Source organism: Pipistrellus hanaki (genome assembly GCF_964339955.1).
Source record: "Pipistrellus hanaki genome assembly, chromosome: 9".
Classification (NCBI taxonomy): domain Eukaryota; kingdom Metazoa; phylum Chordata; class Mammalia; order Chiroptera; family Vespertilionidae; genus Pipistrellus; species Pipistrellus hanaki.
The window spans coordinates 56,524,326-56,545,785 of NC_140511.1; the positions used below are offsets into that span (position 1 = coordinate 56,524,326).

The window sequence follows — 21,460 nt, forward strand, 5'->3', positions numbered from 1 at the left end:
TAAGGTTTTTTAGGAGCACTTCCTGTCATTACCTCCTTTCTCCCTGTTGACCCAGAGCAGAGAGGAGCACAAAACATCCAGCTTGCCTGTCCACATGCTGGGGCTTGCTTTGCACGTTGGACAATCAGAAAATGAAAGGCATATTTATTTCAGCATCGGGGTATTCTTTTTCTCACGAAAACATAAAATTTATATGACGATTAATAAAAAATAAATTCGGATGAGCTCACAGGCCTACTGTCTCAGACGGTGCTCTCCGTGAATTTTATTCCACATCTCTTCATTCCAACTTATTTCCCAGGGTATCTTCACAGAAAACATAATAGTCTCTCACAATATTGTGGGCAATGTTTTCTCCCCTTTGACTTCTGGTAGCCTTTTACCCTTTTCTCCCTGTTCATGTTCTTTGAGGCGAGTCTGGCCAGAGGAGGAGGAGGGGTTGGACAATTACTTTTCTGAGGAGCCTTGGAAAGCCCAGTGTGCCTCAGCCAAGGGAATTATTCAGTGCTTCTCCCCCCTTTCCTCCCCACTCTAAAACAGAATGTAATGAAAAGGTGAGAAACACTCAATTTCTATGTAAAGTAATTTTTGTCCCTCATATGGGAAAGGCTGTGCTGCTTGCTTTGTGGATTGAGATTAAGCCCTGACTGGCAGGCAGCAGGGGAGCAGGGGAGGTGGGACTCCAATGGCCTCAAATGCAGGGTTCAGGGATGAGCACAGAGCATGTTTTTTTTGCCGGCTGGTTCCTGCCACTCTGATATTATTGGTTATGGGAAATGAAATGGCTGTAGCCTCTTTCAATACTTGCCTAGGAGGCCCTTCAATTACTGTATTTATCTTCTCTGTCTTACTGTGAATATTAGGTAATCAGTTTGAGGGAAATCACCCCAGGAGAGTATTATTCCCCAGAGTCCAAACCTTTGTTACACCTGTTGAGGAAAGTGAAGTTTTCTAAGGCTTATTTTCCTGAGGTCTCTGATGAGCCACCACTTGAGGAGACTTTGGCTGGGAATTGGAGGAAGCATAGCACTTTCTGCTTCCTGATCCCAATTGGCTGATTATAGAATATCCAGAGAGCTCTCCAACTTTTTAAAATAATGACAATTGTTTTAATCACATTTGAGAATTTTACTAGAGGCCCAGTGCACTGGGGGTGATGGCGGGGGGGCGGGGGAGAGTGTGCCCTCAGCCCAGCCTGCACCCTCTTGCAGTCCGGGAACCCTCGGGGGATGTTCTACTGACAGCTTAGGCCCACCAGCCATGAGCCCAGCTCAGAGCTTCTAGCTGAGTGGTGCTCCCCCTGTGAGAGTGCACTGAACACCGGGTGCAGCTCCTGCATAGAGTGCCTGCCCCCTTGTGGTTTGTGTGTGTAATAGCGACTGGACATTCCATTGTTCAGTCAATTTGCATATTAGCCTTTTACCATATAGGATTCTTTAAATGTAAGAGACAAGGTAGATGAAGATATGTTCCTATCCTACATTTCTGTTACTTTTATGTCAGTGCCTTTGAAGGAAATTATGTTTCGTACCAGCTGATAGGCTCCACCTATGCACGTGTGAATAATGGTGGAGCCCATTTTGCTGAGATAGGACTTGTTTTCCTCAGGTTATAACTTGTGGCTTGATTTTGCAGCTAACTTTTTTTTTTTTTAATTGAGTCATGCCCATCTTCTTATGTGGTTTCATACTTGACCACCACAAATTAATCAAGAAGGGTAGACTACAGCTTTCCACTGAGTTTGTCTGTTTTTAGGAAGTAAACCTAAGACCTTAGAGTTAAGAATAATGGGCTGTGACTGACTTAGGATGTTCACCGTATCAATAGAACTTACATTCTGACTAGGGACTCTGATACCTCAGGTCAGGCCCAAGGCTGTAACAGATTTCCCAGTCCTTTAGAGTAGGGGTGTCGAACTCAATCAGAGAAGGGGCCAAAATCTAAAATCCAGCCTAAATCGTGGGCCGAATGGTTTACTGAACAGTCATAAACTGACAATGTCATAAACTGACAGCGGAGTGCAGTGATGACAGCGCGGTGCGGGCCACATTGCAAGGCCTGGTGGGCTGGATTTGGCCCGCGGGCCTTGTGTTTGACACATGTGCTTTAGAGCAAAAGCAATCAGCTGAACAGGTGGTTAAACCCAATGGGCTGTCGGTGCAGCCAGGATGCCCCCAGGGAAAGAACTGCAGGACAGTTAGAAGGGAGGACATGCAAAAAGGATCAAGGTGATGGACACTGGCAGGAAGAGGCCACTGTGCAATTGCTGGGGCCCAGGTCTCAGTCACCAGCCACATCCCCCAGAGCAGCCCTAATCACTGCAGCATTTTTCTTTGTCACCTCAGGACAGTTTGTGCCTGAGGCAGCATGAAATTTATTTACCCTCATCATCACCTTGAGGTAATGGCTATATATAGCTGGATCCTGCTTGCTTCAGTGGGAGGCCAGGAGGCAGGGAAGGGAGGAGTAGGCACTGCAGTGACATCTCTGCTCCTTCCTGGGAAGAAGTAATAAAAGCGTGTGTGTAGCTCCAGCAAAAAAGACCGCTCTCGAATTGCTGGTGCTCTCAGCTAAAGGGGGAGGAAAGAAAGCCAACCATCTTGACCGCGCATGTTCAAGATCCCTCTGGGAAAACACACGTCGTTTGGCCCATCCCCGAACTCTTGAAACACTCCTCAGGGTTTCATTTTCCTCGTAATGGACGTTAATTGTATCTTCAATGTCGCCAATGACTTTGCAGGGTTTTGCTGCGTGTTTAAAACTTTTGGTGCTGGGTAAAAAGTTCTCTCCGACATCTGTTCCCAATGAGTTTATCTGTCATTTTAATTCTTGTTCATTTGCCTTGTCATCTGGCCTGGACTGATATTAGTTGAGATTATTTGTGCTATTTGAGATTTTTATGCCCTTCAATTAAATCTTCCCAAAGAGTCCTGGAGTCATATGACTTTTTCCCCTCTATTCTATATTATCATTTTAGGTGAAATTTGTAATTGAAATGTTTTAGAGAGAGGATTTCAGGGTGTTTGAGAGGGAATGAGGTTGGAAAACAGGTACTCTGTGAGAATGTAATTCAGTGCCTAAATAGAAGTTTGTAGACGGGTCAGGCCCTCCACACATCAACAGATTGCATCTGATCAAAATCCCTGCAGCCCTGGGTTAAGTGGACACTCAGGGCTATCTATTACACTGTTGAGCCGGGAACATGGGGCATTTGAAGGAGTGTGCAGCCTCAGGGAGTCCATGAAGTCTGTGCTATTCAAAGTGCCACAATGGACCAGGGTCCAGGGAGCCTCCTAAAGGAGGCATATCACCCCAGAGAGGGGCCAGATACAAAGGCCAGGCTGCTGGGATAGGAAGACTCTTACGTGTCAACTATTGCAGACAAAACCTAATTGCTTTCTAAGATAGAACCTGTGAGCATACAGAGCTCAGTCTCTAACAGGCCCATCATTATGGCCCAACCCTCAGTCCACAGTTAAATGTCCTCACCCCTTGAGGGCCCATGCTTTGATGTTTCATGCTTTATTTATTACTTGGCAGTCTTTTATTCTCTTCATTTATGATGTAAAAAATATATGTGCTATTTCTAGGTCATAACTTCTGTGCAGAAGGACCTAAATGTGGTGAAAACTCCGAGTGTAAAAACTGGAATACAAAAGCTACTTGTGAGTGCAAGAATGGTTACATCTCTGTCCAGGGAGACCCCGCCTACTGTGAAGGTAAGTGAGCCATTTAATGAAGTCACTTGTGAGAAATGTGTTCCTGATAGACATGGTTGAAGATGGAAAGCCATTACTTGATTTTGGACCTATAGGATCCTGTAAAAAAACTCTGTCAATTACCTAGGTGATATATTCTCCTGGTTTTTTCTCAACTGCTTAGAAACATTTGAAAGCAAGACCTTTGAATGTAGTCATGAAACAGCAAAGCAATGAGGGCAGTCAGGCCATACCACATCCCATGTTCTGCTATCACTGTATTTAACAATCACCAGCAAAACCACAAACACATCATTTTCTATCTTCTTTGAATGTATCATCATCTCTAAGATCAATGAAATGTTATGTGGTGGACCTTTTTTTTGAATGATGCTTTTATACCCTACTGCCATTTTCTTCATTTCCCAAGGTCAGCATTTGTTTCCAATTGTGTTTTAATGACTGTGTCATGGGTTAATAATTAACAAGCTCTACTAACAATCAAGGTGATAGATAGATGCATAACTTTGGCACATGGACTGATGCCATTATTATGGGTTAGTGGCCTTATGCATCAGGGACCCCACTTTTCACTCTAAAGAGCAGAACCCCTCTTTTCAAGCTCAGAACTCAACTGCTCATGGGGAGCATTGTTCACCCCTGCTCCTTTAATATACCAGAGGAGCAGGGATGAGCTCTGACCCTGGCCTATGTGATAGCACTCTAATGCCTGAGCCCATTCAGTCTCAGGCTGCTCATTGGCTCCCTCCCTTAACTAATAGGAGAAATGATAGCTAGATTGTTTCTCTGGCCTGGTTGGACCCAATCATTCCTATAATCTTCACTAACAATATATTGCGCCTTGGTGATCAGGAGGTAGATGTTTTGAATAGAATTAATGCTGCACAGTCTTGGTCACTCTCTTTCAAACAGCTGGGTTCTCGCGTGGGTTAGGTATTCTCAAGGTAAGGACAACTGGTGCGAAGAGTGGTAAATCCCTTTCTGTTCTGCTGTTTTATATAATTGACTCCTGCTTCACTTTTTGGCTTTGACTAAAGACCTTTTCAGCTGTTAGGAAATGTGTCTGATCAGTGCAAGGCAGTGCCTCTGCTTTTCACCTCTTCTGGAAGACTCTTCATTGCCTCGTTGGTTCTCATTAACAATATTGTTTAACTAATGCATTTTTCCTCCTCTCCTTTTCACCCATTTTCCCCTTTTGCTTACCTTTACAGATTTGAAGTTGATTAGGGCTACGTGCCGCTTGGAAGGATAAAGTTGTCCCTTTGGTCATGAACCTTTTTTCTTCCCTTTAATAGCATATTACTTATTGTCAGTTTTGGATGACTATTGATTTCAATACTTCACATTGATATTTTATATCTATGCTATTTGCTATTTTTTTGTCAGAAAATTAATATAATTAAAAACATTAAAAAATGTAAACATCCTCATCTCCATTCACTGTGGAAAAATCCCGAGAGATGGCAGGATTCAGGAGAAAATTGCTGATGCAAATACTTTTTGGGACTCTGATTCTCTTCTTGCTGATACATTTCTTTATTCCATAGAACCTACTCCAGGGAGCCATTTGTGATATTAAACCTGCTCTCCTGTGTGAGGTCTTATTTTATTCATTATGTTGCATGATTTTAGGTATTAATTACAGTTTTTTGTTTTTTTTTTCTGGGGGGACATACTCCTTTTCAGCTTAGTGTATGTGCCTGACCGTGGGCCAATGGGCACCACCATTTTGGTAATGGTGATGTGCTTAGGATTCCTCATTTATCTGTCATCATGGAGACTTCCCACAAATTCCAGAGGGCTTGTTCATGGAGAGGAGGTCAGCACCTAACAAGAAACTACTAAGCATTACAGCTCACTTATGGTAGAAGAATGGAACCCAGGGAGTCAAATACTGGGCATCTGGATGGGAGGCACTGAGAACCATGTCGAGTGAATATCAGCATTGAGAGCCATTGCTCTTCTCTCTGTTCTGCCATCCTCAGCAAGTTGAACTTTGGGCTTATTTTCCTATAGTCGAATGGTGGCAGCTATTGTAGCACCGAGCACGTTGTTCTTAACACCAGTGTCCAAAACAAGCAAGGAAGGAAGGGGAGGGTTTTAAACCTTTTCTGTGTAAGAATATGTTTTTTGTGTTTTTTTTTTTAATGTTTAAGGACATTCCTTCCTAGAAGGTCCCCCATAATCACCCTTACTAACAATGCTTTTCAGACCTGAGCTACATCCTAGACCAATGCTTGAGAAAAGTGGGTGAGATGACTGTCACTGGTTTGGGCTGATTGGGTTCATGCCCTGAAGCTGGAGTAGGATTTTCCCTTCCCAGAGACAAAATGATCTTTGTCCTTTACCTGAAACCAATTTGGGTTGTGGCAATAAGAAGAGTGTAGAAATGGCTTTGGGTGGGCAAAAAGCTATGTTGACTCCATTCTTTTATGATAAAATTTAGTTTATTGCCATTTCCCTATCTCTGTCCTCAGAATTGCCCTCTGGGATGATCTGATAGACAAGGTGAGAGGTCGCAAAATATCTCCTGGGTACCAGGGACTCAGAGGTCTGAGTTCATTGGCTCACCATAATATAGAGAGAAGTAGATACTTATGAACTGCTTCAGGCAAGTTATTTTTTTACTCTGAGCAAATGGAGTGAAAATGACACATACTGCACAAGCTGTGAGGAACAAGACTGGCTTGGAAATTAAAACAAAATGTTATACTCATTGTCCAGGCCATCTTGAAAAGCCTATTCAGTCTCTTGGCACAAAAGGAAGCACAAAAAGCTTTCAAATTTTTTAACTTCCTGGGGTAGTAGCAGAGAGATGGTGTTAAGGACTCCTGCTTGCAGAGATTGCTGTAGAAACTGCCATAGAGAAGATATTAGAACTCTAAGCCAATCAATAGAAGGTAATAAGATCCTTTGACACCTCTGATACAATTCACAGGAGTTCATTTCATGTTGCTTGGTCTGACTCAAGCAAGAAGGGTCCCCATTTGAAAGCTACTTTTGTTGGAATTTGATGCTTTATGAATCTGGTGTACTGAGGCTTTTTACCTTTCTGAAGACATTTTCAGTGGGTTGGTCTTAAATAGGTTCAGATGCATTAGCTTAAATTACAGGTAGTGTCTGAGCAAAGTATAGCAGTTGAGGCTTACTTAAGATCTTATTTTTTTGAATGTGGAGTCTACATAGAGTGTCATAAACATTTTTCTTCCTGAAGTAAAACGTGATTTAGAAGAATAAAGAACAATGTGACATCATATGTATGATGCAATCTGCCAAGCATTAAATGATTAGCATTAAATGATAATCCTATACATAAAAGGGTAATATGCAAAAAGACTGAATGGCAGAACAACCAACCAATCAAAGCACAATATGCTAATGATATGCTAAGGCTGCTCAACTGCTTGCTATGATGTACACTGACCACCAAGGGGTAGGTGCTCCAACCAGTAGGTTAGCTTGCTTCTGGGGTCTGGCTGATTGGGACTGAGCAAGATGGGCTGGACATGGCCTCCCGTGGACCTTCCCTGGGCTCGATCATGCACTGGTGGAGTCTTTCAGTCTGGCCTATGCCCTCTCACAATTCGGGACTCCTTGGAGGATGTTGGAGAGCTAGTTTCAGCCCAATCCTGCAGGTTACTCCCGTTGGGAGGGTACCAGGCACAGGGCTCATGGTTGGTGAGTGCTGCTGCGGCTGCACAAGCCTCTCCTGATGGGGACTGATTGGGCGCCAGCCCTAGGCAGGTACAGTGGAGCTGAGATGAGCGGGAGCAGCAGGTAGGAGCTGCAGGCACTGTTGGACTGCAGATTTTGGCCCAATCCCTGCAGGCCACCCAGAGGGACCCCAGCCATGCACAAATTTGTGCACCGGGCTTCTAGTACTTTATATTTGCAGAGTTCTCTGAAGTTTTCAAGTTCTTTTTATAGATAGTGTGCTCTTTGAGCCTATGATAAACCTGTGGTGAAATGGCAACATTGGCCATATTAATGCCACTTTATGAGTTTGAACACTAAGATTACGAGAAATGAGATAAAGATAATACTCAGCTCATTTATGCCCTGACTTGTGCAGGCCCTACCTTCCCATCCCACTCTGTTCCAGTGTTGCATTGTTCCTCTTGATCCAATGAGATGTGAGTGGACATGAAATGTACTATTTCAGAGTAGAAGCTCTAAAATCTACCACAGGGTTCCACCTCATCCTCTTTTCTCTCTAACACAAAACTGGAAATGCTACAGAGCAGGGCTGAGCTTCCAGAATAAAGATGACCACTGATTGGTGATGGACATGTGGCATGAGTAGGAAAAAATTGTGTAAATCACTGAAATTTTGTAGAATACCATTCCTGTTACCTTTGCATAATTTACTCTGAGCGTACACCTACTTGCCTGAAGTAGTTATCCTCGTGGTTTCAGAAAAGTACCTTTAGCTCAGTGCTTATGATTGAAAGCAGTTTTTTTATTTCCTTTTAAGTAGAGCACATATAGAGAGTTCCTAAAAAAAAGTACAGATTATGTGGATCATTAATAGTCCACCGTGGTCCTTGTATCAGGCAAAAAATTTGTGCAGACCACAAGTTGCAAATTAGTTTTTTTTTAAATAGCCAATGCCAATTGGATTTCCTAGTTTAGGTGATAATGAGAAATGCGTGTCAAAAACATAGCTCACTGGATGGTATTCACTAAACATTTAGTGGATTACAGAAGTTATCCTCCTCACCATTTTCATCAACTTACTTCATTAATGTTTCTGAGGATCTTTCTTGGAATTGAAAGAGAGTGTACTCACTGAGGCAATTTCTGTGAGGAAGTGGGTTTCCCTCATCTACATCTTTTGGGGGAATTGGCAGGTAGCAGGAGCAATTGTTCTTAGATGGGAGGCCTAGGTTTCCTCATCCCCGCAAGGAGCATACTCTGGCAGTGAGGTATCAAACATCATAATTTATAAGGGAAAGTCATTTCTTCCTTGAAAACCACTATTGGAGAAGCTTTATTTAAAAAAAAAAAAAGAACACAAGTGAAGCTGTTTTTAAAGAGCTGTGTTGTGGAACAAAGTCACCTGTATTAGTATCAATTTAATAATTTCATGTAGCAAAGCTACCGAAATGTCTGAGACCCAGCAACTGATTAGCAAGGTGATTTATAACTTCTTTTACAGAATGGAGGTGATGACAAAGCGTCTGATACTGGAAGTGTTAAGAGGGTGGGAAAGTGGCAGAGAGGTCAGAGTTCAAAGAGAAAGCAGATGCATAATAGCTCAAGGGTATTTATTGGATACAAAGGCTAGCATGAGTGTACCTCCATACAAACAAGATTGTAAATTCTTGATTAAGAGAATTTGTGGGAAAATGGCTAGTGTGCTTAATTACACTTCTAATTATCTAAAGATTAACGAGGTAACTGTAGTTGTTTTGCATTATTTACAAAGTGCATGAACCTCATGATGCACGTAGCCTGATTTATGCTCACATCTGGGCATCATCTCCTAAAGTCCTGCTTTGAACAGCATAGGGGTCAAAAGCCTCCTTAGTCTATTCATGTTAGTAAAACCTTAACTGTAAGTTACTGCTTCCATTTATTTCCAGGGATTCAGAATTCTTAATAAAATCCCTCATGATATTTTTAATTAAAAAAAAAAAAATCCCTACACATTCCCTCTATTTAGCCTGCATGACTATTGGGGAGATCTTTGATATCCAGGTATCTGTCATTCTCTTCCTCCCTCCATGCCCCAGCTTTCCAATACAGAAATCTCTAGCCTTTGCTTTGCCTACAATAAACTATATTCCATCTCCTGCCCAACAGCAAATAGAGATAAGCTTTCTTCTTGAGCCTAGCTTTTCTCTGCCTCCCACTCCTACTTTACAAAAACATCTGCCCGGTCCATGGGATGTCAAAAGGCTTACTGCTCACTTTAGTCCATGTAAACTGCACTATTGTTACTTGCTATAGGTTGGCTGTCTTTACCAAAAAGCAATAGAGAAATTGTTGATCTTGCTTACTTTTGAAGGAAGGGAATTATTTTTTTAAATTGTTTTGGTCATCCAATAGCAAAAAAACTCCCACCAACAATCCAATTAAAAAATGTGCAGAAGATCTGAATACAGATTTTTTCCAAAGAAGACATATAGATAAATGGCCAAAAGGCACTTGAAGAGATGAGATGTTCAACATCACTAATCATCAATGAAATGCAAATCAAAAACACTATGAGGTATCACCTCTCACCTATTAGAATGACTGTCATTCTAACAGATGTTAGGATGTTGTCAAGGATATGGAGAAAAGGAAACACTTGTGTCCTGTTGGTGAGAATATAAATTGGAACAGATGGAAGGGTCTCAAAAAGTTAAAACTAGAACTATTATATGACCCAATTCCTCTTCTGGGTATTTATCCAAATAAAATGAATGCACTAATAGAAAACATATATTCACCCCCTTGTTTATTGTAACATAATTACAATAGCCAAGATACAAAAACAACCTATGTGGATATCTAATGGAAAACTACTCAGCCATAAACAATAATGAAATTTTGCCACTTGCAATAACATGGATGGTCCTTGAGGGCATTATACTAAGTAAAATAAGTCAGAGAATGACTAATACTGTATGATCTCGCTTATTTGTAGAATCTAAAAAAAAACAAAACAAAACCAAAGTTCATAAGATAAGAACAGATTGGTGGTTGCCAGAGAGAGAGTGGGCAGTGAATAAAATGGGTGAAGAGGGTCAAAATATATAAAATTCAAACTATAAAACAAACAAGTCATGGAGGTAATAATGTACACCAGGGTGAATATAATAACTAATACTATAGTGCATATTTAGAAATTGCTAAGAAAGTAGATCTTAAGGTTCTCATCACAAGACTAAAAGGAAAAATAATTTGTAATTATGTGTGGTAATTGAAGTTAACTATACTTATTGTGGTGATCATCTCACAACATTTACAAATATTGAATCATGTCATACACCTGAAACTAATATAATGTTATATCTGAACTAGAGGCCCAGTGCATGAACTTGTGCACAGGTGGGATTCCTAGGCCTGCCTGGCTATAGGGGCCAATTTGGGCCACAGGAGCATACTGACCACCAGAGGGCAGTTCCTGTATTGTCAGCCCCCTGGTGATCACATCATAGTGATGGTTTGACTGGTTGTTCAGTCACTTAGGCTTCAATATAGATAGATACTGTATCTTCCGGAGTATAAGACAACTTTTGAAACAAAAAAAAGTCAACCAAAAATCGGGGGCAAAAGACCAAAATTGCACAAAAATTACCTGCAGATCTTAACGGCAAAGCAAATATTTTCTTTGAAGTGGGGGGGTGGTCTTATACGCCGGAAAATACGGTAGATAGATAGATAGATTATAACTCAATTAAAAAAAACCCCAAAATTGTTTTGGACCGCTGCTTTTAGGGAAAACATTCTCTGGGGCTAAAGATAATAGAAGCTTTAAAATACTTAAAAAAAAATTCATATGTACATTTAAATGAGTGTGCCTGTTTGGCAGGTGGCTTTCTTCAATGATGCAATGCAGGGACCCAGGCTCCATCATGAGCAATATGTGGCTTCCAAGGTTGGCAGGGAAAGGGCATAGAAGGTGACATATGGGAGGTTTTCCTGGGCCAGCTTGGGCCACATTCCACTAGTCAGAACTTTGCCACTGGCCACACCTAACTGCAAGAGAGGCTAGTAAATGCTGTCCGGCTCTGTGTCCAGGAGGAAAAATAATCTGTTTTGATGAACAGTTTTTCAATCTTGGCAGAGTTAATAAGTGAAAAAAAAATTTCCCCTGTGAGTTTTGTGCTTTTTACTTTTTGTTTTCTGTGTCCCACCAAATGGTCCTCTGGCTTCAGTTGATTGTATTAAAACTTGCTTATTTGAGAACTAGCTAGGATTTAACTAATCCTGCTTATTTGGAAACTAGCTAGGATTTAACTAAGCTATCTTGCTCCAACTCTCTTGTTTGCATTATCTTCAGGTTCCCCTATGACTCCGCTGTAGCATCTCACCTAGATTTGTTCCATCCCCAGTGTAACGTCATGTTCCTAAGTGAGCCCATCTTTTCTTCCAAACAAAATTGCAGCCCCTCATGTGCTGCAGTTATGCATCTCATGCTAGAAGGAAAGCAATTCATGGAACAAGCCTACATACTTTGTAATTGATTGATAGCCACATACTGATTCCAGGGGTAAATGTATTCTTACAAGAAGGTGCTTGTTAATTAAGAAAATCCCCAGATTTCCATGTGAAGTAGCATAGCAAAAGAACATGAAAAATGAAAGCAATGTGAATGTGGAGGAGAGAGCTCTTAGGCAGGGCGACTTAGCAGACTGTCTCTGGCTTGAAGTTTTCTGTGGTAGTCAGCTGTCCTGATATGGCCCTCTTTTCTAGCATTTTTCCTACCTCCATTTCTTGACAACTCTGAGGGCAGTGATGTAGTGAAAGAACATTGAACTAAGGATAAGAAGATCTTGATTGATCCTGGCTCTACCACTTACCAGCCGGTGACCTTGGCAAGTCACTCAATTCTTTTGTCTTGATTTTTCTCATGGTCAACAAAGGACTTTCAAATAGGCTTTAAATAGTACCACTTGGTTGGAAAGGTTAAATAAGATATTGACTGTGAAAGCATTTTATAAAGGCTGAAGCCGCATAGCCTTGTACTGTGACATTATTTACGATGATAATTATATAATTGTGTGTTATATAATTATTATTGTAATAGCAATAATTATTGCCATCATTTATAGTAGTAGGACTTGGACTAGGGCTTGATCTTGAGCTATTCAGCACACACACACACACACACACACACACACACACACACACTAGATATATACCTATCTGTGATGAAAAATTTTATGTGTCAACTCCACTTTACCAAGGGATGTGTGTCTGTGAGTGTGCTTTTAGAAGAGATTAACATTTGATTCTGTAGACTGAGCAAAAAGATCCACCCTCACCAATGTGGGTGGGTATCATTTAAGCTGTTTAAGGCTTCAATCGAACAAAGAAGCAAAGAAAGGGCAAATTCTTTCTTTTCTTGACTTGGGATGCATATCTTTTTCTACCCTGGTTCTCAGACCTTTGGACCGGATTGAGGTATGCACCTGCTTTCCTGGATCTCCAGCTTGTAGATGGCAGAACTTCTCAGCCTCCTTAATTTGTTGAGCCAACACTCTATAATTAATCTCCTGTTATCTGTATCTCTGTATATCCTATTTGTTCTATCTGTCTGGAGAACCCGGACTCACTCTACCAACATATACAATGGAACCTTATTTCTCAAACATCTCCCATCTCGAACAACTCACTTCTGAACCTGACAATCCTTTCATGCTGATACTTATGATAAGTCATGTTTTTCTCAAGTGACAAAGGAAAGAATGCACGAACATGAGTCAGTTTACCACTGCTAAAATCTCAGGATATTGTACTGTGAATTTTTTTTCTTTCATTGCTGCTTCTAATTATTGTTAAATTTTCATTTTTTATTGTACATTTCCAATTTGCATTTACATTTCATGTCCTTTTTATTTTTAAAGTGCTTATTTACAGCTTAAGCAATATAAGAGACAGGTACTATATGTAAGAAAGGTTAAAACAGGGAATCATTTGGGGGTCTGGAACAGATTAATTCAATTTACATAATTTCTCATCGGAAAAAAAAATGATTCGGTTTTAGAACAGCCTTCCAGAACAAATTAAGATTGAGAAATGAGGTCCCACTGTATATTGAGCCACTGTTATGTGTTGAGCCCTCTGCTAGTCACTATGGGTTTGTTTTTTTAAAAATATATTTTATTGATTTTTTACAGAGAGGAAGGGAGAGAGATAGAGAGCTAGAAACGTCCGATGAGAGAGAAACATGGACCAGCTGCCTCCTGCACACCCCCTACCGGGGATGTGCCTGCAACCAACTTACCTGTCCTTGACCGGAATCGAACCCGGGACCTTTCAGCCTGCAGACCGACGCTCTACCGCTGAGCCAAACCGGTTTCAGATCACTATGGGTTTTATAAGTGCAGCTGCATTTGCTAATTTAGGTGAATGGCACCTGCTAGAATTATGCAGTGTACAGTCTGCAAGGTTGCACATGGTGGCCCTACCGGGGACAAAATGAAGAATCAGACCTAGAGTCTTGTCTCATTCTTTCAGCAAACATTGAGAACCTACTGTGGGTGGGTCCTGTGCTGGGTCCCAAGGACTCAGGGATGATTAAGTAATAGTTCCTATCCTTGAGCAGCTCACAGTCTAAAGGAGAAGAAAGCCTTGTAATCAGATAATGAAACACAATAGGATTTGTCCCATCCTATGATTTGAATAGAGTGTTGGGAGTACACTGGTGGGAGCAGTGCACTTGGCTGATGGGAGTCTGCCCAGACTGCCCAGGGGAGGTGACATTTCAGCTGAGTTCTTAAGAATGAGACATTCTTCAGGAGGAGGTGTGATGGAGGGCCATCCCCAGTGGAGGGGTCAGCATCTATAAAAGTACAGAATGAAATGGTTCACGTGGCTGGAACAGAAGTTTGGTAGGAGAAGAAGATGGAGATACAGCCGTGTCTCCAGTGGCAAAGAGCATTGTACACATGCTAAAGAGTTTCCGTTGTATCCTGTAGTGTGTACCCATGTAGGATGCAGCCATCCCAACAAGTGAAAAATTGGATCCAGTGGTATATGGAAACATATTAGAACTTTTATTCATATTTATTTCCATCTCATCCTTTTTTTGTTTTGTTTAAGTTTTAGAGTGTACATGGTATGTTCATATGTGTACATGTTTTATTAAATAGGTGAATATTTCCATATAGGAGGCATATGCCTCAAAATTATCAATATGGATGCATGGTTCAAAACAGAAATCAGTGCTATTGGCCACAGAGTATCTCATGGAAGATCTGAGGTGGGAAGGTTGTCATCAGATTAGGATATTAGGAAGGTCATCACCATGGCGACATGGAGGCAACATTGCCTGGGGAGACTCTGAAGGCAAGGAGCCAGATAAGGTAACACTGCCTAAAAAATAGGTGTCTGAATGGGTTCTCAGGCTTGGCCATGGTGGGTACTGAGGAGAGAAATCATAATTGGAATCATTAAGACAAGCTTCTCTGTCACCTTTCCTCAATTCCTTGCAGACACATTACATGTGATTTTGGCCATGACTTCCCTCCAAGGGTTGAGAGCTCCTGTGTCTGGCATTTCCCCAGGCGAGTCTTCCTTGCTTTTCTCTTTGGTAAATCTGTCAGAGAGTCTGGTGGTACCTAGAGGCCAAGCCCTTGAGCCTGGCCTGAGGTCAATTTCCAGTAATGTACTCTCATCTCTAGGAGTTACAAAGACATCGTTTGGCTCACTGTGCCACATGTTAGGACTTTAAAGTGTCTCCTTGAAAGATAGTGTGCATATATTACATTATATACAGTAGTTAGCATTTTTATGTAAAAAAAAAAAAAAGGAAAGGGGAAAATTCCTGCTCACTTTTCAGGGAGCTTTTAGAGCTTTAAATGGAAATGGAAATTTAGTAGATTTAAACTTTTTTGGTTACTTAAAACATAATAACTCCTGATTATTTCCAGGATGCCTAGTATTTAGACACTATTGAGAAGAATTGAACTCAGTACATTTTCACTGTGCCTTTGTTTTTGTGACTGGTATGGTGCTGGCTCTAGCTTCTGAAGCTTGTCTGGATATACAAGAATTATACACTCATAATAATGAGGGAAAATAGCCAAAGAATGGGGGAAAGACTTGCAGCACCTGGGTTAGATGTCCTGGCTCTGCCGTTATTCTTTGAACTGCATTAGGATTATCTTCTCTCTGTATTTCCCCTTTGTGAAGTCAGTGTGCTAACACTTAGCAATCTCTTTTAAGAATAACTATAAGAACATAAGTGAACATAACAGTGTAAGGCAAGATTTTGCTTAAAAATAGGATTTTAATAAGCAGGCTGGAATATAATTCATGCTCAATTAGACATAACTAAGTCCTATACTATATGGTTCAGGACTGTGTCAGTGAAGAGTAAGGAAGGAGAGGATTAATTATTGAAATGAGCAAGAAAGACAGCATAAAAGAGGGGTCTTGAGATTGGGCAACAGTGACTGTGGAGGATGACAAATTTTTGATGGGGCTGTCTTGGATACTATGGGTGAATTCAGCTGAGATTGTAGGATGAGATGGAGTTGGCAAAAGCAGAGGCAGGAGAGGAGACTAATGTAAGAGTTGAGCACAACATCTCTGGAGACCTGGAGGTACAAGAGAACCAAGATGCATGTAGTTTGCATGGAGCCCAGGATGGGCGATGGAGAGTGGTTGTGTGCAAGAGGGAGGCAGAATTTGGGGGTCTGGTCAGCTTTATGAAGTTTGAATTCTACTCTAATGCCAGCAGAAAGTTGTTGACAGGTTTTAAAAGATCTGATTTGCATATCTGGAAAGTCATTCTGCCAGCCGTGGACAGAAGGCAAAGCAAGGCAGGAACTCGATTATTACTCTGATGTAGCACTCTAGGCAAGGTGTGATGGTGGACATGGAGGTGGAAAAGGGCAGGAGGTGAATTCAGTGGGATTGGCTGATGGATTTTAGATGGGATAGTCTATAAAAAGTGAACTTAGAATCAATTCTCTGTTATTTTACCGGTATCCCATCAAACTCTAATGACCTGCTTTGTGGCTTCCTCCTCTGGGCTGTGATAGCATTTTGTTCAAGCCTTTATAAGACTGCCCATCACACAGGATCTTAATTACTTCCCAACATATTTTGTGGGCTAAGAGCTATTCAAAGGCCAGGGCTGTGTCTGATTCATCTTTGTAAACCAAGACCCAGTCCAGGGCCTGGAACATGGTGGTTACATAGCAAATACTTTCTGCATGAACTGATGAATAAACAAAGGTGTGATTTCATGATTGAACTCTAGTGCTCTATAGCGTCTTTCCACTAACACCTTAAGCAATAAAGAAATTAAAAAAAAGAAAGACATTTAGCATCTCATAGAGAGATATTGTTAATTTCTTTTACAGTTTCAAAGTGGAAAAAGCCCTGTTGAAATGTGTGCCAATGATGGCTGACACATCTTTTCAAGAACCTTCTCCTCCTCCTTTGAATATTGAAAATATTTGTAGAAAGCTCAGTGCTGGCTAATAGCTTCTAAGGAGCTGCTGTAAAGATTAATGGACTTTTAAAAATTCATTTCTGAATACTTGCCACTTTTCTTGCTGCTGCCCAATGCTGAATTTTGTCTTTTGATGCTGACACCTGGCTCCTCAGAATTCTAATAGAAACTTTTCTGAGCCCAGCTAAAGAAACCTGGTGTGTTGGAAAGATTATAGTTCCCCTGTCAATGCTTCTAGCATTGTGCAATGTTTTGTTTTGCTCTTGACAAAGTCATGCATTTATTTGTTTAGGGTTCTGTTTATAAGACTTGAACGTATACCTTGTGAGGGCTGGGGCTGCTGCTTGCTTTGCTCACAGTTGTGTCCTTGGCACTCTGTACAGTGCCACTCACAGTGCTGTGCAGGTCTTTATCCTTGTTATATTATTTCATTCTAACTCTCTCTGTGCGGTCAATGAACGAACCAAACATTGCACATCTGACACCACCGGGCCAGGATATCACCTCAGGCCCTCCTGACACAAAAAATAATTCACATAGTCCTGTGGAATGATCCAGAGAAAAAGTAGCTACACTTGATTGCCATTAATACTGTCTTTATTTGCCAGGAGACATCTGGCTGGACACACATTTTCTCCAGTTCTAGTCTAAGGCCAATTTCCTCCACAGAAGTAATCTTTTCTCTGAATGTACATTTGTCTTTCTGACACACCAGCTCAGCATTTTATGGTAGGCAGGGTAAACAGAGCGTCCTTTCTCAATTGCAGACATGTTGTAATAAATAGCAGTTCTCAGGATTCTTGGGATCTTTAGTAGTTAAGTCTCCTTTTCTGGCTCCTCTTCCACAAGTCCAAAGGAGATGGGTGACTTCTCCCACATCGAGGCTGCAGTATCTCTAGTTGTCTGAGGTGTAAATAGTCAAAGGAATCTGTTTCATGTGACATTAGAAATGCTTAAGTTTTCAAGAAGATAGCTGGTTTTAGGATTTTCTACATACCTGCTATCTCAGTGTATTTCCAAAAAACAGGTTTCTTTCCCAAATCCGTTTTGATGAATTACAATTCATTTGTAGTGAATGATGATTCACTAATGCTATTCCTGCAGGTGGTAAAACTCAGGGGCTTTCTTTAAGTGTTTTTGGATATTTCTAAGTGTGTTACCATCCTTTTCCAAGATAAGAACTTGGCCTCTCTGAGGACATAATTGAAATCTATCAATTATTGTGATTAGTTCTGATATAAGTTTCTATCTATCTATCTATCTATATCATCTATCATCTATCTAGTGTTCAGGTTGGATTTTTCACTTTTGAACATAATCTGTAATACATCTTAGTGTTAGCAATGAGTGTCTGTGACAGGTAGTAACTGGTCAAAACATATTGCTTCTTATTGGCTACTGAGTGATAAGCAGGCCATTCAGTATCTACATCCCCACCCAGCTTTTCATTATGCACTGGTCACTGGGTATTGCACCCTTCTCCTTGAAAAATCTAGAGGGATTGTCTGGCCACTGCGACTCAGGAGATCATGGTTCTATTCCTGGTCATGGCACATGCCCAGGTCCTGGCTCAATCCCAATATGTGGTATGCAGGAGACAGCCAATCTATGATTCTCTCCCATCATTGATGTTTCTATCTACTTCTGCATCTCCCTTCCTCTCTGAAAATCAATAAAAATATATTTTAAAAAAAGAAAATCTAAAGTGGTCACTTAAATGTTTCAGTGTATTTGCTGTCATATTTCTAATGTTTATTCCACTTGTCCTAAGAAGAGAGGGAAAAATGATTCTTAGTGCAAGTATTATTTTACAACATGTCTATACAAGATATCAAAATTGCATTTAATGGGTTTGAAAATGAAATGCCTTAGAAAACTGTATTTAATCTAACATCCATTCAATTTATTTGTACATGGAGTTATCCTAATACATGTGAAATTTATGATCACTCCATAAGATTATACTTTTTTGGAACATTTTGGAAAATAGTCCTTACTTAATGTGTTTTACTACATAATCCTATGCTCCTAGTAATCTTTACAAATCTGAGGATTCCTAGAAATCTCTGGATATTTATGTTGCAAATGTTAGAATTTTCTATCATGACTGTAGTGTGTTGTAAAAGTTTAAGAAACTTTAATGCAAATACCTACAAAATGTACTGTTTCTCTTTCTTAAATTGCCTGACCTGAAAATTATAAATCTAGATTTTGGGGTGTGTGTGTGTGTGTGTGTGTGTGTGTGTGTGTGTGTTTATCATAGTAAGAGAGTAAGAGACTGGTTCATTATGGTGTTTTTTCTTATTTGGTAAAGTTTGGGTGTGATGTTAGTGAATAATTAACTACTAAGTGTGCATATGAGTAGAATACATATGATGACAACAAATGTTCACATTGTGCATTGCAGTTTTTAGAATATATTGTCTTAATCTCCTGTGAACTCTCATCAGCACGGATTCTCATTGTTAGAATATTTTAGAGATGGAGAAACTAAGGTCCGGAACATTGCTCAAAGATCAGGGCTAGGAAATGAACCCAGTTAAAAATGAAATCTTAATCAGAGTGAGGGCTCTTCACAGGTTGTCCTCACTTAAAACATTCTCGAGGTGTTTATTGAGTGCCTAAGGCACTCTCAGCTTAGAGACTGGGCTCCGAGAGACTGGGGATTTTTGCCCGGCCTGGTTTCTAACATCAAGGCTCAGATGGGTCATACCAGCTGTTGGATCAATAACTGTTGACTGCATTAGGGAATGAATGAATTCTAGTCGTCTTTGCTGCTAATACTTATTAATACATTTTATAGATTTAGATGGGAATACTTTACACACTTTTTAAACTTTTTTCTCCCCATATTCTACCCTAATAAAAATTCTATTCTCATTTTACAGAGGAGGACCTGAGGCTAGGAAAAGTCAAATGGTTGCCCTACATTCCCCTGGTAGTTAAGTAATGGAAGTCAGAGCTCTTTGATTCTACAATCCTAGCCCTCATCTCTGCAAGAGGGAATTGAGGCTCCGGTGGTATAATTAAACCTGTGTGTTTTTTTTTAAATACCCATTCCAGTAGCTTCTGTACCAACCCAGACTGTTTCTCCAGATCTAATTCAGCTCTGTGGTGGGCACATGTGATGATACTGCCCCTATTCAGGGAGAGTGTGCTGAGCATTTTATAGGCATTGTTACATTTAGTTCTCATAGCTATTATTCCCATTAAACTGAGGCTGGAAGGCTGTAAATGACTTGCCCAAGGTTTCACTGTTAAAGAATGGTCTGCCCACAGCCAAGGCTGTAGTATTTGTATCCGTGAAAAAGCAGAACAGAACAAAAATGAAGAGCAGGTATAAAAGAAACATAATGGCTTTCATGAGTTTTGTTTTAATGTTTTGCCTTGTTTTTACTTTCTCTCCTCCTTGTGGGTCCTGGGGACATAATTTGGATACCTTAGATGGGGAACAATTTGGGCAGCACTTAATTCACCATCGTACGTCCCTCAGCTGAGGAATAAGTGCCCCTGTTAGATGCAGGCATGTTTCCTAGATCCCTTTCCCAGGCCTCCCCCGTGGAGAACTACACCCGGACCTTCTCACCTTCCCATCTTCCTCCTTTCCTCCTCCTTCAAAACCCATATGGTGTCCCTAGGCTACTCTGCAAAATCCCTTCTCCTAATCCCTCCAACTCCTTCATTTTCTAGTTATTGGCAACATTATTGATGCTTAGTGTGACAGGACATGCTGTTTGTAATGGTCACAGGTAGTTATGCTTCAAAAAGAACACGCGGGATTCAGCAGGCCCCCAGCATCTTTACCAGACAAAGGATTTAAATTAAAGGATTAATCGGAAACCTCTTACAATGCACTTAGGTTCTGGCCGACTGAACCAAGTTCTTCTCTTCAAAGGTCAATGAGTTTTTCCATAATTTTTAGCTCTTCTGAGAAAGGAACCATAAATCTTTCAGTTTATTTGCTTTATAAATCTCCCTTCTGCTCATTTAGGTGGGGGCGGAGCATAATAAATCTGTGGCTTTCTTTTAGAAAAAGAGAAACAAACTGTGCTCCCGTAAAAAGAAAATTAGTTTACCCAAACTGAGAAATTGTGTGTCACCTCTTCCTGATTAGAAGGTGTGTGTGTGTGTGTGTGTGTGTGTGTGTGTGTGTGTATTATGTGTACAAATATATATATTTGTGTTAGAAAAAATTCTACCGGGCCTGCTTGTGTGTTATCATCTATGTAAAACATACGTATTACCAGGTTTCCCAAATGAATAAAATAATATTTGCTTTGAAATAACTTGCTTTAAACCAGGCACCTTAAAGTTGTTCCTATAGAAAACACAGTCAAACTCATTCATAATGCACTCAGAGAAGGAGGAGCGCATTATTTTAATTAATTGGAATTTTTGATGATCTGATGAGGAAATCTTGGAACGCTTGTTGCTGAAAAATTATTAAGTTCCTGAATCGAACCAGTGACCTCTTAGTTTCTGGGTTGTTGCTCAACCACTGAGCCACAGCAGCCACGTGAAGATGTCTTAGTCATGGTTTCATCTCTGACATCTGATATGTTCATGGCATTGTTTTGAAAGTATTTTTTTTATAAATATCCAATGAGTTAAAAATAGACAT

General features: G+C 40.6%; 1 protein-coding gene across 2 annotated transcripts in view; it reads left to right on the forward strand.

Annotated features, from left to right (window-relative positions):
* Positions 1 to 21,460, forward strand: part of NELL1 (neural EGFL like 1) — a 630,963-nt gene that overhangs the window by 161,293 nt on the left and 448,210 nt on the right. For both annotated transcript variants that reach the window (XM_084895301.1, XM_084895300.1), the window contains exon 12: positions 3,591 to 3,719. In XM_084895301.1, coding sequence (XP_084751427.1) covers positions 3,591 to 3,719 — 129 coding nt within the window. The remainder of the gene's footprint in view (positions 1 to 3,590; positions 3,720 to 21,460) is intronic.